The sequence below is a fragment of the Aspergillus campestris genome, assembly GCF_002847485.1.
Source record: "Aspergillus campestris IBT 28561 chromosome Unknown P168scaffold_13, whole genome shotgun sequence".
Taxonomy (NCBI): Eukaryota; Fungi; Ascomycota; class Eurotiomycetes; order Eurotiales; family Aspergillaceae; genus Aspergillus; species Aspergillus campestris.
In genome coordinates this window covers 612,724-627,672 of record NW_020194348.1, presented here as the reverse complement: position 1 = coordinate 627,672, position 14,949 = coordinate 612,724, and the positions used below count along the sequence as shown (strand labels likewise).

The 14,949-nt window shown below is 53.4% G+C and overlaps 7 protein-coding genes across 7 annotated transcripts; 5 read left to right on the top strand and 2 right to left on the bottom strand.

Annotated features, from left to right (window-relative positions):
* Window positions 1-96: 96 nt before the first annotated feature.
* Window positions 97-1,574, bottom strand: P168DRAFT_243140 (translation initiation factor eIF2B subunit beta; the record flags this gene model as incomplete). Its single annotated transcript, XM_024833837.1, has 4 exons — window positions 97-169; window positions 226-1,063; window positions 1,126-1,421; window positions 1,480-1,574. The coding sequence occupies 4 exons, from the start codon at window positions 1,572-1,574 to the stop codon at window positions 97-99; spliced, it is 1,302 nt and encodes a 433-aa protein (XP_024689479.1).
* A 577-nt stretch (window positions 1,575-2,151) lies between these two features.
* nemA (Nem1-Spo7 phosphatase catalytic subunit NEM1) lies at window positions 2,152-4,351 on the top strand. The gene is made up of 3 exons (XM_024842089.1): window positions 2,152-2,240; window positions 2,384-3,822; window positions 3,871-4,351. The coding sequence occupies exons 2-3, from the start codon at window positions 2,427-2,429 to the stop codon at window positions 4,011-4,013; spliced, it is 1,539 nt and encodes a 512-aa protein (XP_024689478.1). The 5' UTR covers window positions 2,152-2,240; window positions 2,384-2,426; the 3' UTR covers window positions 4,014-4,351.
* Window positions 4,352-5,182: 831 nt separating this feature from the next.
* On the bottom strand, window positions 5,183-6,833 carry P168DRAFT_293269 (alanine--glyoxylate transaminase; the record flags this gene model as incomplete). The annotated part of the gene is made up of 2 exons (XM_024837774.1): window positions 6,343-6,833; window positions 5,183-6,185 (listed from the first exon to the last, which is right to left on the bottom strand). Coding segments are annotated over exons 1-2 (1,092 nt in total), but the record flags the coding sequence as incomplete, so codon positions are not given.
* Window positions 6,834-7,242: 409 nt separating this feature from the next.
* P168DRAFT_293268 (vacuolar protein sorting-associated protein 29) lies at window positions 7,243-8,473 on the top strand. Its single transcript, XM_024837773.1, has 4 exons — window positions 7,243-7,556; window positions 7,638-7,652; window positions 7,721-8,134; window positions 8,207-8,473. The coding sequence occupies exons 1-4, from the start codon at window positions 7,500-7,502 to the stop codon at window positions 8,321-8,323; spliced, it is 603 nt and encodes a 200-aa protein (XP_024689476.1). The 5' UTR covers window positions 7,243-7,499; the 3' UTR covers window positions 8,324-8,473.
* Window positions 8,474-9,105: 632 nt separating this feature from the next.
* Window positions 9,106-9,924, top strand: P168DRAFT_243346 (polyadenylate-binding protein; the record flags this gene model as incomplete). The annotated part of the gene is made up of 4 exons (XM_024833856.1): window positions 9,106-9,192; window positions 9,317-9,573; window positions 9,638-9,725; window positions 9,781-9,924. The coding sequence occupies 4 exons, from the start codon at window positions 9,106-9,108 to the stop codon at window positions 9,922-9,924; spliced, it is 576 nt and encodes a 191-aa protein (XP_024689475.1).
* Window positions 9,925-10,937: 1,013 nt separating this feature from the next.
* P168DRAFT_66240 (uncharacterized protein) lies at window positions 10,938-11,886 on the top strand. The gene is made up of 2 exons (XM_024842088.1): window positions 10,938-11,687; window positions 11,783-11,886. The coding sequence occupies exon 1, from the start codon at window positions 11,092-11,094 to the stop codon at window positions 11,587-11,589; it is 498 nt and encodes a 165-aa protein (XP_024689474.1). The 5' UTR covers window positions 10,938-11,091; the 3' UTR covers window positions 11,590-11,687; window positions 11,783-11,886.
* On the top strand, window positions 11,763-14,719 carry P168DRAFT_299750 (NEDD4 family E3 ubiquitin-protein ligase; the record flags this gene model as incomplete). The annotated part of the gene is made up of 9 exons (XM_024838365.1): window positions 11,763-11,805; window positions 11,909-11,947; window positions 12,022-12,127; window positions 12,186-12,319; window positions 12,388-13,579; window positions 13,635-13,928; window positions 13,984-14,121; window positions 14,175-14,570; window positions 14,620-14,719. 9 exons carry the CDS (start codon window positions 11,763-11,765, stop codon window positions 14,717-14,719), a joined length of 2,442 nt encoding a protein of 813 aa, XP_024689473.1.
* Between the last annotated feature and the right edge of the window lie 230 nt (window positions 14,720-14,949).

Here is a 14,949-nt window from a genome sequence, read left to right as displayed (position 1 = left end):
AAACCTCTGCATCCTTTTTTTCTCTCTCTTTTTTGAATCAGCTGGTATATCGTTTTTTTCATTGTTAACTTTATTTCATTTTTTTTCTTCCATATCTTAGAAGCTAATGTCTTCCTTGCGGTAGTGGTCCGATACAATCCGGTAAAGGTATGATGGTGCATGGCCGCCCCTATATCCAGTTAGTACGGTCAAATAAAAAGCAGGAGGGAGAAAAAGAAGACATACAAATTGGTAATGTAGAGATCCACCAACTCTGCCGGCACATAGTCGTACAGCGGATTTTGCACGTCCAGCTGGTCGACAAGATCGCCGTCCTCGTAGGGGATGACCTTGCTGGCGTCGCCGTATTCGATCAACGACTCAAAGTCGAACGGGTACACGGGACTGAGCTTGTAGACGCCGCTGGCAACCACCACGGGCGTCTGATGCAGCTTGGCGGCGCGGGCGATCACCCGGGTGCCGGCCGCGGCCACCAGGCCGCCGTTGGCCAGGACCGAGTGCGTGCCCAGGATGACCTTGTTGACGCGCGACATCAGCGCAAAGACGGCCGAGTCGGGGATCAGGATGACCGTGATCCCGAGCGCGATGAGCGGTTTTTGGAACGATTCGGTGCTCATGATCTCCTCGTCGCCCGTTTCCTTGCCGCTGACGGTGGCATGGGTGGCCTCGTGGTTGTTGGGGTAGGATTCGGCGTGGATCACGGTGAACTTTCGCTTGGCGGCGGCCTTGAGCAGGAACCGTTGAACCGTCGTGGACGAGGTGTGCGTAAGGATGATCTCGTTCGAGTGGATGTGGTCGAGCGCATACGCCGCAATCTGGTCATCGACCTGACCCAGTTCATCGATGATTTCTCCAATCCCCTCCAGCACTTCGGCCCGGATGTCTTTGGTCGGCGCGTAAGGCGGGAATCTTCCGGAAGGCGAGGCGGACACGGGCGTCCCGGGGAGAGACGGCTGGGGCTCCGGATGTGAAAGCAGGTTGAACATAGAGATCGGAGTCGTGTTGATGGTGGGGAAAGGAGGGCGAGACAAGGATCGATCGGAGCCTTCGTGGACCGATGGGTCTGCAGTTCAGCGTCAGCATTGGTTACTTCGGCATATGGGCTCAAATGCGCGGGAGACTGACCATCAGTGGCACGGGGAGTCTGCGGCTGGCTTTCGGAGCCCGCCTCGCTCAAGGTAAAATCGCCTTCCCGGTCATCTTCAGCTTCATCACGAATCAAACCCAAGACCCGTCGCACAATGTTCCCGACCACCATCTCCCGCGGTTGAGCGGCGATCAACCGCCGTCCCACGCTCTGCACCCGCTCAATCAGCTTGCCGGCATCGCTGGTCCTACAGGCCGAGATCACTCGAAGAAGAAGGTAAGCCGTAGCAGTCGCGCAGGACCGAGAATGGCGAATCTGTCTCCGCTTGAGAAGTCTAAATTGGGTCAGCACTGCGATTGAGATAATTTCCTTATGTAGAGCCTCAGACGCACGAGATCAGATTATCAATGGAGGTGTCGATCGGGTTGGTCTTGAGTGATTTGAGATAGGACGACAGGCCCGGTGTCAGGGCCGCGGAGGAAGGCATTGATTCTTTCTTCTCTCTTCTTCTTGTTATAATGGGCAAGATACTATTCAGGTCTGAAGACGGAAGTAAAGTCCGCTGTTAGCAGTTGAGTCACCACAGGACAATTTCTTTTCTCGTACCTAGATGGTGTGTGTATAGACACTAATCTTCCAAAGAAGAATTTCCTATGCAGATAGACTCCAATCAAACACCCCAACTGTGAGGAAATCGGCAGAGAGGAGGAGGATACGGCTGCGATATAGGTGATGGTGGTGGAAGAAAGATCAAAGTGGGATGACAAGGCGGAGAGAAAGCGGCTTTGGCCCGCCTTAAACTGCCGTTGGGATTCTGGTATGGAGAACAACTCACTCCTCTGCTTCATCCTCCGCTTTCGCCTCGTTCCTCTCTCTCCCTCGCGATCTGGTTGATTGGATTTGTTTGTTGTCGTTTTATTCTCCTTCCCCATACTTTTATAATTTCTTCTTCCCTTCCTCTCACGTCCTCGACTCTTTTATCCGCCCACGAGAGGGCTCTTCCCTCTCTCCACCCTATCTCCCCGGCCCATTTCTTCGCATACTCCGCCCTCATCCCCGGACGGAGAGAGGTGTTCGAGTCGCTTCTGTGAAGCCTAACTCTGTTTGCATCTCATCTAGTCAGAAGAGTCGGGTAATTGACTGGCGCATTGAGGTCGGTTGCCTTTCACCCTCTCAGATGGATCTACTCGGTCGGGGACTCGAGTCGTCCTGGTGCCCCTTGGTCCCCGGGACTGACATTTTGGACTGAGTCGGAAAAGACAAGTGGTTGCTGACTTGTATGGCATGGCTCTCTAGACATCTGCGCCAGCCCGGACCCGACCGTGGCTAGAGGTGGAAGATGAACTCGCTGAACCTCTTGTCGTCTCGAGTCATTGGTCAATCTTCCAATCCGAGCCGGAACCGCCAGCGATCCCGTTCGCAGGACGAGACTCCTCCGTCGAGTTCCGCCGCCGATCTTGCCAATCTTCGCTCGTACAGTGGAAATGACTTTCCCGCTGCCTTTTCCCGCGAAAAGAGTGGTGTCGATGACGACCCCGGGGACGAGCATGCCACGGACTCCCCGTTCGATGAGAAGACCCCACTGGTTCGGGGCCTCCACAAGGACGGTTCCCTGGCGACGAGAAGCTCTTACGGATTAGTGACGAGGCGGTTCTTTGACGCGATTGCGGAAACTATCAAATTCATTCTCTCTACGTTGGCTGCGCCGGGCATCTATGTCGCCCAGCTGTTTCGCGATGATGACGGTTACTATACTCCCATGGCCCCAGTGAGGAAACTCCGGCGGTCGCTCTTTGGTCCTCCGACAAATGGTACAAGCCCTTCGAATAGGGGTGCGAAAGCAGGTGGGCGGCGAAGGCCGGGCTCGGCGCGAAAGCTGAAGGGCCATGCCTCGCGCGATTCCATCGTCTCCAGTACCTCCGAGTCCGAAGGAGACCATCGTCGGGGCATTCAGGGTCTCACCAGCAGCAAACACCGTCCGTCGAAATCAAAACCGTCAAATACTGAACAAGTGTCCGAAGAGAATACCCCTCGACGTTCCATTCGCATCAAGTTACATAATGAAGAAGCTCTGAAGCAGCAGCGGCAACGTCGGACCCAGAGCGCGGATCTCGGCCGGGCATCACATAGCCGGCAAGGGTCGCTGGACCCCGACAGTCTGAAATCGCCCACCTCCTCAGCTTCCGTCCATCGTGTCACCCGGTATCCGCACGCGTCTCCGGTCCCGCCGCGGCCGTTGATCCCTCCGCGGATCCCATCGTACCGGGCCGCTTCGCGCTCTACACCCGCTCCCCAGAAGACCCTGGTCCTAGACTTAGACGAGACCCTCATCCACTCCTTGGCCAAGGGCGGTCGCATGTCCAGCGGCCACATGGTCGAAGTCAAGCTGGCTGCCCCGATGACGACGGCCCTCACGCCCGGAGCCCCGCCCACGACGCTGGGACCGCAACATCCCATCCTATACTACGTGCACAAACGGCCGCACTGCGACGACTTCCTGCGCAAAATCTGCAAATGGTACAAGCTGGTGGTCTTCACCGCCAGCGTGCAGGAATATGCCGACCCAGTCATTGACTGGCTGGAGCAAGAGCGGAAGTACTTCCACGCGCGGTTATACCGGCAGCACTGCACATTCCGCAACGGCGCGTACATCAAGGATCTGAGTTCGGTCGAGCCGGACCTGAGCAAGGTTATGATTTTAGACAACAGCCCCATGAGCTATATTTTTCACGAGGGTAAGTCTCGCTGATCTCATCTGTTAGGCAAAAAGCTGACCGTGCTAGATAATGCTATTCCCATCGAGGGGTGGATCAGTGATCCCACCGATAATGGACTCCTCCACATCATCCCAATGTTGGAAGCCCTGCAGCATGTAACCGACGTGCGGGCATTCCTAGCCCTACGACGTGGCGAAGCCGAGTCGTAGCGTGGAATGAGGACGTGACGTACTAGAACGGATGGAATGAAGCAAACGAAGATTAGAAAGAAAAGAAAAACTGAAAAAAAAAAAAAGTCAAAAAGGAAAACGAAAACCCAAACCCATACATACATACACAGGCCCGGCTTTCAATCACCAATGTGTCTCCCCTGAAAGATGATTCAACCTCTAATAAACGCATTTCTCTCCTCCATCATCATACCAAGTGAGCTTGAGCTGTGCGTGTGTGTTTCAAGAAAGCATGAACGAAGTGCCTGTCTACTCTAGCATTCCTTCATCGTCATACCCCCCTCTATTCTATATCATATTTTCTATTACTTGCGATTATTGACTCATTCTTACTTATCTATTATCCCAGCCGGTTGGGGTATTCTTGTAATTGATTTTTCTCTTTTTCCTCTTATTCACCTATCTATCTACACTATCGCCGCTGTTTGAGCTCCACTCTTGTGAATCAGAATCAGAATCATGTTATTACGCTACACTTACTTATCGTTACCATATACTTTGGATGGAGACAGAGACGGAGATGGAGACTATGAATTGGGGTGATCCCTTTACCTTACTTCTTTCCTCTTCTTTTTTGTCCTTTAGAGAATACTGAATATATGTAGATTTTCTGTGGCTTTTACTGTTTATTTTGTATTTTTGCTTCTCTGTTTCAATGGTTTCAATGGTTTCTCTTGTTTATTGTGATTGGGACTCGTTGACATGGGTTATATACTATAGTAGGGGGGAGAGAAAACGATATTTGTATGGAGGAATGTATATATATATACCTGAGGTGGTTATAGCTATATATTAACAAAACCACAAATATAGATAGTTTTGTTAAACAAGAGTATGAATATGTAGACGTTGAATAACTAGTTATCCTAAGGATATATATATATATATACATCTATCCAGATCTGCATATATCAACTGTTGATATCCTACTACGTGGCTGATGTTACATCGCCAACCCTACGGAAGTTACGAATTCTAATAATTGCTTACTTGCTGACTCAATCTAAAGTCAGAATTAACAAAGCGGAGTACCAAGTCAATGCGTGATATTTCATAGTAAGATACAGTCCATTAATCCATTACAGTCCCTTAGCCTGCTTAGCATCGGTCAAAGCCTCCTTCAGCGCAGCGAGGGCATTGTCAATGTCCTTGCGGGCGGGGTCCGTGACGCTGACGCCCATGTGGCCGAAGCGGATGTACTTGGTGGGGCACTCCTTGTGCAGACCGGCTGCGAAGATGACCCCGCGCTTGAGCAGACCGGGCAGGACGTCGGGGGCAGCGATGCCCTCGGGCAGCCAGATGGCGGTCATGGCGTGGGCCTGGTTCTCGGGGGTAGCGGCGAGCTGCTTGAGGCCGAGGTCGGCGACGGCGGCCTTGACGCGGGCGGAGGCCTCGGCATGGACGGCGAAGCGCTCGGGCATGGGGCGGGCGGTGATCTGGCTGAGGGTGGTGTGGAGGGCGTGGACGAGCTGGGTGGCGGGGGTGGCGAAGTAGGAGGGCTTGAAGCTCTCGTAGTTCTTCATGATGGGCAGCCAGTTGGTGAGGGAGGCGTAGTAGGCGGCGGGGGGCGTCTTGCGGTTCTGGAAGACGTCGACGGCGCGGCCGGAGAGCATGAGGATGCTGAGACCCGGGGGGCAGCCGATAGCCTTTTGGCTGGCGGTGAGGACGACGTCGATGTCCCAGGCGTCGAAGGCGATCTCTTCACAGCCGACGCTGCAGACGCCGTCGACGACGACGAGGGTCTCGGGGCTGACGCGGCGGACGACCTCGGCGACGCGCTTGATGTCGGAGAGGACGCCGGTGGAGGTGTCGACGTGGGTGACGGTGACGACCTTGTAGGGCTTCTCCTTGAGGGCCTGCTCGAGCTGCTCGAAGGAGGGGCGCTCGCCGATGGGGGCCTTGATCTGCGTGGCGTTGGCGCCGTAGGTCTCGAGGCACGTGGCGAAGGAGTCGGCGAAGTAGCCGGTGTGCAGGACGAGGGCATTCTCGCCCTTCTCGACCAAGTTGGAGGCGACGATGTCCCAACCGAGGGTACCACTGCCGGAGACGACGATGGGCTGGGCGGCGGGGTTGGTGGATTGGAAGAGCTTCCGCACCATGCTCAAGGTCTCGCCGAAGGTCTTGACGAAGCCGGGGCCGACATGGCTCTCACTGTGAATTATTAGTATTTGACAATTTTATTAAATTATATTTCATTCTCCAATTGATTGGAGTTGTATGAAGCTTCTCATAACTGTGGTGGTGGGGATGTGGTGATGGAGGGGTACGGAGAGGGGTCGTTATCGGGGTGAGGGGTTGAGGAACTCACGCATAGTGCGACATAGACTGCAGGACGGCATCATCAAATTCAATGGGACCCGGGATGAGCAGGGTCGAATGCGGTGCTTGAGCAGACATGATGGTGGATATGGAAGTGTTCGGGGAGGAGAAGAAGGGAGGAGGAAGAGGAGTGGTGATGGTGGTGGAACGGTTGAGCGGGTTATATTCCAGGTCGTCGGAGGGGAGCGAATTCCTTTCGGTCGAGAATGGAGTGTTCAACTCGGGCAAAGGCAGCCGCTGATCCAGGTGTCTGGAGATCAGACTGAGCCGCTGCGTCGCCTGTTTGGTCGCCACGGTTCCGATTCCTCGGGGCTCTCACAAGGGGAGCCTCTCAAATCCACATCCACCGGGTGGGAAAAGTCGGGGATCGCCGGAGACCAACAGGGAATTGATTGGCAGAGAGTGATGACGCTTTGGTGGAGTAGATCTGGATTCTACAGAGTAGCAGAGTAGTAGAGGGGAATTGAAGATGGAGATGAAGAATTGAATGGGTTGTGAATCTGGAGAGAAAGATCGATTCGATTTTATATCTGTTTTTCTTTTTGTGTCTCCGATTTTATTCCTTTTTTTATTCGTTTTATCCTTTTTATCCTTATTTATTCTGTTATCCCTTACGATGCAGTTCGTCCATTAAACCGGATTAGGTAACCCGGTCGGTTCCTGGCGGTCCGCATCCGTGTATTTTACGCGTCCATACACGGTCTACCATAATGATTAATACGTCATGTATTGAGTATTACTCCGTATCTTGATGACCTGTCATCATGTATTTGTATAGACCATGATTGTACTCCGGATTAGACTCCATTGTATTCAGTAGATGCTCTATGGTATAGAAGAAGAAGAAGGATAAGAAGAAAGCAGAAAGAAAGTATTGTCTGAGCTATAGCTAGGGTTTAGGGTTGAGCGATAAGGCAGCCTGAGGAATGAACTACTTACTACCAGGTAAGTAGCCAGGACGGTAAGCTTCCCCCGCGAAGCTCCATCCAAGTAATTCCACCATCTAGATTCAACCTCATCCCGCTACTCCAACCCTGGTTTCGCCGACTTGTCCCCGAACGGAAGAAGACAAAGAAGAAGAGAACAAGAAGAAAGTTTGGAATGCACCATTGAGTCTTCCCGACTCATCACGACCTCCCTATCAGGATGACCTCGCGTTTGGTCCTGGTCATCGGTGACCTCTTCATTCCCGATCGAGCTCCCGTAAGTTGGATATTGTTGGAGATATGACATATATCCCACCGGAAATACCTCACGCTAATACGAGACCTTACCCTTTGTTAGGACCTCCCAGCCAAGGTACGCGCGCCGTCCGCTTCCTCGTCATCCTTTGCGATAACCCCTCCGATTGACACATACTCGTGCAGTTCCAAAAGCTCTTGACCCCCGGTAAAATCGGCCAGATCCTGTGTTTAGGCAACTTAACCGACCGGAGTACTTTTGAATATTTCCGTCGGGTCGCCCCCGATCTCCAAGTCGTCAAAGGCGATTTCGATGTCGATTCCCCGAACCTACCCCTCTCCAAGGTCGTCACCCACGGCAGCCTCCGCATCGGCTTTACCCATGGCCACACCATTGTCCCCCCGGGCGACGCCGACGCCCTTCTCATTGCCGCCCGCCAGATGGATGTCGATATCTTGCTGTGGGGCGGCACCCACCGATTCGAGGCGTTCGAGATGGAGGGCCGGTTCTTCGTGAACCCGGGCAGTGCCACCGGCGCCTTGAGTACCAGCTATTGGCCGGAGGGCGAGGAGCCGACCCCGAGCTTTTGCTTGATGGATGTAAGTACCTGTCGGAGCCCTTTGGTGACCTCAACCGGCAGATGACTGACTCGGACGGTTGCCCCTCTCCAGATCCAAGGCGATGTGCTCGTGCTGTACGTGTATCAGCTCAAGACCGATGCGGAGGGAGTCGAAAGCGTCAAGGTTGAGAAGATCTCCTATCGCAAGAATTCCGCCCCTTCGTCATGAATGATGTCTCTTCTTTTTGTTCTTGCTGTCGTATATAAGCCATAGATACTCCTGTTGTTGACTTTACCGGTGCGATCTGACGTTTACTGTTCTACTCTATTTATGAGATCATTATCATGACTATTTCTTTAATTATCAAACATCGACCGGTTCCTTTTATATCAGCTCCCTGTCAGGCCTGTAGTTGTTGGGGATTTCCCGTACCCTACTGAAATCGCTATCTGTTGTAAGACAGAATATCAACAGACTGCTACTTATCAAAACAGTATAAGTCAGCGACGTCAAGTGCTTCAAGTCATAATGAGCTGGTGGATGTTGTATCAATCGATCGATATGGATGACAAAGTGAACTAGCCGGAAAGAGAGGACAGCAACCTCAGGCCTCAAAGAGCTTCCCTCACAATCACCGTCGACCCTCGCACTCAGTCCCCGGTCGCATTCATTGAACATCAACCGTAACCTCTCAGACAGGTTCCACATATCTTTCAATCTCTCAAATTTACACCTGATCTAATTTCAATCCATCCCTCGCGATATTCTTATCCAGAAGAAAAAAACCCCTTGTCGCCCCCGACCCACCGGATTTTAGATTTTCCTAGGGGAGCTATCTTCGTAGCCCACCTGACCCGAACAGGCGGAAAGTGGCCGTTGCTCTTTGACTCGTCTCGTCATTTGTGTCCTACCATTGACGCCGGTCCGAAAACAAGACGAGGGGGAAACTCGTCGTTTGCATCACATCGATTATCATGGCTTCGGAAGGGCAGGAAATCAAGGATGAGCAGATGGAGCAGCAGCAGCATGAGCAGGAGCAGGACCACCAGCAGCAGGAGCAGCAGCAGCAGCCGCCTGTGGAGGGGGGAGACGACGAGGTATGTATGAGCCGTCCGTTGCGGTCTTGCATTTCTTTTTCTTGTGTTGCTTCTCTGGGGAAAATTTTTTTCTTTTCGTCTTTTCCCGCGAGGCCCAAGCTAACGCGACGTCCGTCTACTTTAGGAAGAGATCGCGGCGATGAAGAAGCGGGTAGCCGAGATGGAATCCGAAGCGGCCAAGCTGCGTGAGATGCAGGCCACGCTGGACCAGCAGAACGAGAACCTACGGGAAGACAAGGAAGAGATCGATGCGCGGAGTATCTTCGTCGGGAACGTGGACTACGGCGCTTCGCCGGAGGAGATCCAGGCGCATTTCCAGAGCTGCGGCTCGATCAACCGGGTGACGATCCTTTTGGACAAGTTCAGCGGTCAACCGAAGGGGTAGGTTATCTTGCGGGGGGTCAGAAATGGAGAAATTGAATGATACTGATTGCGTTGGGGTTAGGTATGCCTATGTTGAGTTTGCGGAACCGAGTCTGGTGGCTCAGGCTCTGGTGTTGAACGAGAGTGTGTTCCGTGGCCGGAATCTCAAGGTGAGCATCTCATTTACTTGCACTTCCGTTGATGTTCAGTACTGACTACGGACAGGTCGTTCCGAAGCGTACCAACCTGCCTGGCATGACCCGGGGCCGTGGCCGCGGCGCATTCCGCGGGGGTCGCGGATTCCGAGGCGCCCCTCGTGGCTATCGCGGAGGCTATCGCGGCCGGGGTCGAGGCTACGCACCCTACTAGATACCTTGTCTTTTTTCTTCATTTTCATTCCACTCGGGGGCCGAGGGTAGCACTGCGAGTGACCTAATGTGCCGACGGACGGGCGAAGCTGGTTGATTGCCCCAAGGACGTGTGGCAATCCAGGTCGATCAAAGGATCAAATCTGAGGAGAGGATCAGCCCGGTTTGATTTTCGAGGCCGACCGCTTTGGAGTTGGGGAGGGAACGGGCTGGGATGGATGGATGTATTGCTGTATGATAACCAACTGGCGCATCAGACTGGGTCAGGATGGACACCACGCGCTTGTGACTGATATCGATATATCTATGGTCTCTATCTTTGTCTCCTGTTCTATTCTACTTTTCCTTTCCCGACTTCCGTACCTCGCTATTTGTGGTATCAGATCCATCGACCGTGTCGACTGACTCGTACGGGAATGGATATAGATGCTTCTAGGGTATTCCTGTAGTATACATATATACTACACACTACCTAGGAAGTCACTGAGGATGATCTCGTCAATCCTATACACTGTCGTAGTAGTCTTTCTCCTGTACTCCGTATAGTGGTAGTAGACAGTATGCCAAGTCGGGCATGGAATGGTGCTGCCTTGTCTGGGATCATCTATTCTAGATTAAAGTTGTGACATAATCCTCCTTTTCTTTCTTCTTTCTGTCTTTCTTCTCCTTATTTCCTGTGGAGATTATAGTCAATGTTACCTCGTAGTCATACACCCAGGGTCTATCTCTCTTCTCCTATCTAGAGATTATTGAGAACCAACATGTAAAGATACAATGGTGGACTATTCCTGATTAGGATAATCATGGTATTGGAGCCTTACTAACTGCGCCTAGTAGTGTATCCTCGTACTGGACTTGATCATACGCCATGACAGCCTTGCTCGTAGGATTTGGACTGGATACTCCGTAGTCTGGTCTGCCTTGTCATTGAGAGAGATTCTGTCCTCAATTTACCAATGATCAGAATGGATAAATCCTGATCCAGCAGGGATCTTCTGACTGGTTAGATCGGGCGATGGGTGCAGTTCTGTCCACAACATCACTTCTGTGTGTTCTACTCCATACACTATAGTCATTGAGAACTCCAGAATGAATCGGTTCTACTCTGGATATACTCAGAAACTATCATACACACTATAATACCTATGTATAGATTATATAAGAATACATGACTAAGCACACGTCAAGACTAGCCAATGCTCAGTCATGCTCAGCCCCCGCCATTCTCTCTCCTACTGAACCGCCTCGAGCTACTCCCGTCCGGGTATTATACCATGAGTCCATGACCGACTCTCGCATCCTCCATCTCTCTCCATCTCCATCCCTCCATCACTCTCCCATCCCCCACTCCGCCGACTTCCTCTTTCTTTCCCCGCTAATCCATTCAAATCTTGAATTCTGGTTTCTTCTGTTCAGCCTCGCTCACTTCCCACCCTTTCCCTCTCTCCCCCCTCCCTCTCCGCCCCTCTCCCTCTCCCTCTCTCTCCCTCTCCCTCTCCCTCTCCCTCCATCATCCTCTCTTCCTATCTCTCCCCCCCGTCTCTCATTTCCTTCCTGGTCCTCCTTACTCGGCCTGGATCTGTTCGATACCGCCCCTCGGTCGGGTGCGTCCCCCAGTGGTCCTCTTGCTTTGCGGTTCATGCGGTCGTCGCGAATTCCCTCCTAGGCTTGCCTTGATCGGCCTTTTGCCTCCCTCTTCCTCAGGCCTGGTCTGCCTGTTCCGTCCTCCCTCCTCAACTCCAATATGGGTTCCAATCTGCCCGCGTAAGTCTCCCTCGGTGATTTCTGACCGTGTCTGATCGGGTCGGGTGAGATCATTGAAGAAAAGTGAACTAACCAATGTCGTTCGGGGATGATAGTCAGCCAAATCTCAGGATCACAAGTAAGGAAATGATCCGACTATCGGGGATTCCTCGAGAACCCCGTCATCCTACCTATATCCTTCGAACTTAACTAACCTCTTCTCTTCTCTTCTTCTTCCACAGTCATCGCCGCCGATGGTCTATATAAGCGCGATGTCTTCCGTATGAACCACCTCCCCATCCCACGCGGATCCTATCCCGTCCGATTCCGCCATGCTAACCACCCGGGTCCGTAGGTTTCCCCGATCCTTTCGCGGTGGCAACGGTTGGTGGTGAACAGACAAAAACGACGTCGGTCATCAAGAAGACCTTGAACCCATACTGGAATGAGATGTTCGATCTGTAAGTCGCCGGCGCGATGGAGCTTGAATTTATGGACGCTGATGGGTTCCGCGGCTAGGCGAGTCAACGAAGATAGCATTCTGGCCATCCAAATTTTCGACCAGAAGAAATTCAAGAAGAAGGATCAGGGCTTTCTCGGTGTGATCAACGTGCGCGTCGGAGATGTCATCGACCTCCAGATGGGTGGCGATGGTGCGTATCATCCGCCTTATCATGTCCACCTCGTACGGCGTATTGGACAGCTTGCTTACTCCCTGCAGAAATGCTCACCAGGGACCTGAAGAAATCCAACGATAATCTGGTCGTTCATGGAAAACTCATCGTCAACCTGTCCACCAACCTCACGGCCCCCGCCACCAACCAAGCGAACGGGATGCCTCGTTCCCACAACGCGCCGCCCCCCGCCGGCGGCTTGGTCCCGCAAGTGAACGCCCCGCACGCGCCCGGTCATGCGGACCCCCCGCCCCCGATCACGAATCCGTCCGCGAACCCCCAGCGCGTACCCTCGTCCACCCGACCGCCCACTACGATCGTCCCCGTCAACGGGGCCGCGACGGCCGCCAACAACCAACACGGCTCCCGGACCAACCTCAGCTCGTTCGAGGACAGTCAAGGCCGTCTGCCGGCCGGATGGGAGCGACGGGAGGACAACCTGGGCCGGACCTATTACGTCGACCACAACACGCGGACCACCACGTGGACCCGCCCGCCGTCGAACTACAACGAACACACGCAGCGAACGCAGCGCGAGGCCAACATGCAGCTGGAGCGGAGGGCGCACCAGAGTCGGATGCTGCCCGAGGACCGCACGGGCGCCAGTTCCCCGAATCCGCAGGATCAGCCCCCGCAGGCCTCGACCCCGCCGGCGGGTGGCAGCGCCAACGCGGTGTCCATGATGGCCACGGGAGCGACCACGGCAGGCACTGGGGAGCTCCCGCCCGGGTGGGAGCAGCGGACCACCCCTGAAGGCCGGCCGTATTTCGTCGATCACAACACCCGCACCACCACCTGGGTCGATCCGCGCCGACAGCAGTACATCCGCATGTACGGCCAGAATGCCGGCACCACCAACAACACGACGATCCAGCAGCAGCCCGTCTCGCAGCTGGGCCCGCTGCCCAGCGGCTGGGAGATGCGCCTGACCAACACGGCCCGCGTGTACTTTGTCGACCACAACACCAAGACCACCACTTGGGATGACCCGCGCCTGCCGTCGTCGCTGGACCAGGGCGTGCCGCAGTACAAGCGGGACTTCCGACGGAAGTTGATCTACTTCCGCTCCCAGCCGGCCCTGCGCATCATGTCCGGACAGTGTCACGTCAAGGTGCGCCGAAACAACATCTTCGAGGACTCCTACGCCGAGATCATGCGACAAAGTGCGTCCGACCTGAAGAAGCGACTGATGATCAAGTTTGACGGGGAGGACGGTCTCGACTATGGTGGTCTATCTCGGTATTTCTTTCTCCCCTAGTTTCTCTTTATAAACAGTTTGTGCTAATCCTCGCAGTGAATTCTTCTTCCTTCTCTCTCATGAAATGTTCAACCCCTTCTACTGTCTGTTCGAGTACTCGGCCCACGATAATTATACCCTGCAAATCAACCCGCACTCGGGTGTCAACCCGGAGCATCTGAACTACTTCAAGTTCATCGGACGCGTGGTCGGGTTGGCCATCTTCCACCGCCGTTTCCTGGATTCCTTCTTTATCGGGGCGTTCTACAAGATGATGCTGCGGAAGAAGGTGTCGCTGCAGGACATGGAGGGTGTGGACGAGGATTTGCACCGCAATCTGGCGTGGACTTTGTACGTGTTTTTCTTGTGTTTCTTGGTGGCGCGGATTGTTGACTGACTTTGACAGGGAAAATGACATCGAGGGCATCATTGAGATGAACTTTGCGGTGGATGACGAGAAGTTTGGCGAGCGTCGCACGATCGATCTGAAGCCGGGTGGACGGGACGAGCCTGTCACCAACGAGAACAAGGGCGAATATGTCGAGTACGTTTGAACCATTATGGAATGATCCGAATGTGTCGAGCTAACAGAAATAGGCTGGTGACTGAGTGGAAGATCGTCAAGCGGGTGGAGGAGCAATTCAACGCGTTCATGTCGGGCTTCAACGAGCTGATCCCCGCGGATCTGGTCAACGTGTTCGACGAGCGGGAACTGGAGTTGCTGATCGGAGGTATCGCGGACATCGACGTGGACGACTGGAAGAAGCACACCGACTACCGCGGGTACCAGGAGCAGGACGAGGTGATCCAGAACTTCTGGAAGATCGTGCGCACCTGGGATGCGGAGCAGAAGTCTCGACTGCTGCAGTTCACGACGGGTACCTCGCGAATTCCGGTCAACGGGTTCAAGGATCTGCAAGGATCAGACGGGCCTCGACGATTCACGATCGAGAAGTCGGGGGATCCATCAGCGCTCCCCAAGTCGCACACCTGGTATGTCCTTCTCTCCCTATCTTTCAGATGATCGTTCTAACGTATCTAGTTTCAACCGGCTGGATCTGCCTCCTTACAAGACGCACGACGCATTGGAGCACAAGATGTCGATCGCAGTGGAGGAGACGTTGGGTTTCGGACAGGAGTAGAACATTTTCATATAGTAATATTGCCGTAGAGCGTCCCATCGAGGATCTGTTTTGTCATTGTCATTGGACTTGATGGAGGTATCATTTATCCATTGGACTACGGAACGGATACGGATATGGATACGGAAATATCGATATATTCCCCTCTTCTTTCTTTTTTTTTCCCCCTCGCATCATATCATATCATCTTCATTCCATCTTCATTCCATCTTCATATTCACTTTCTCGGT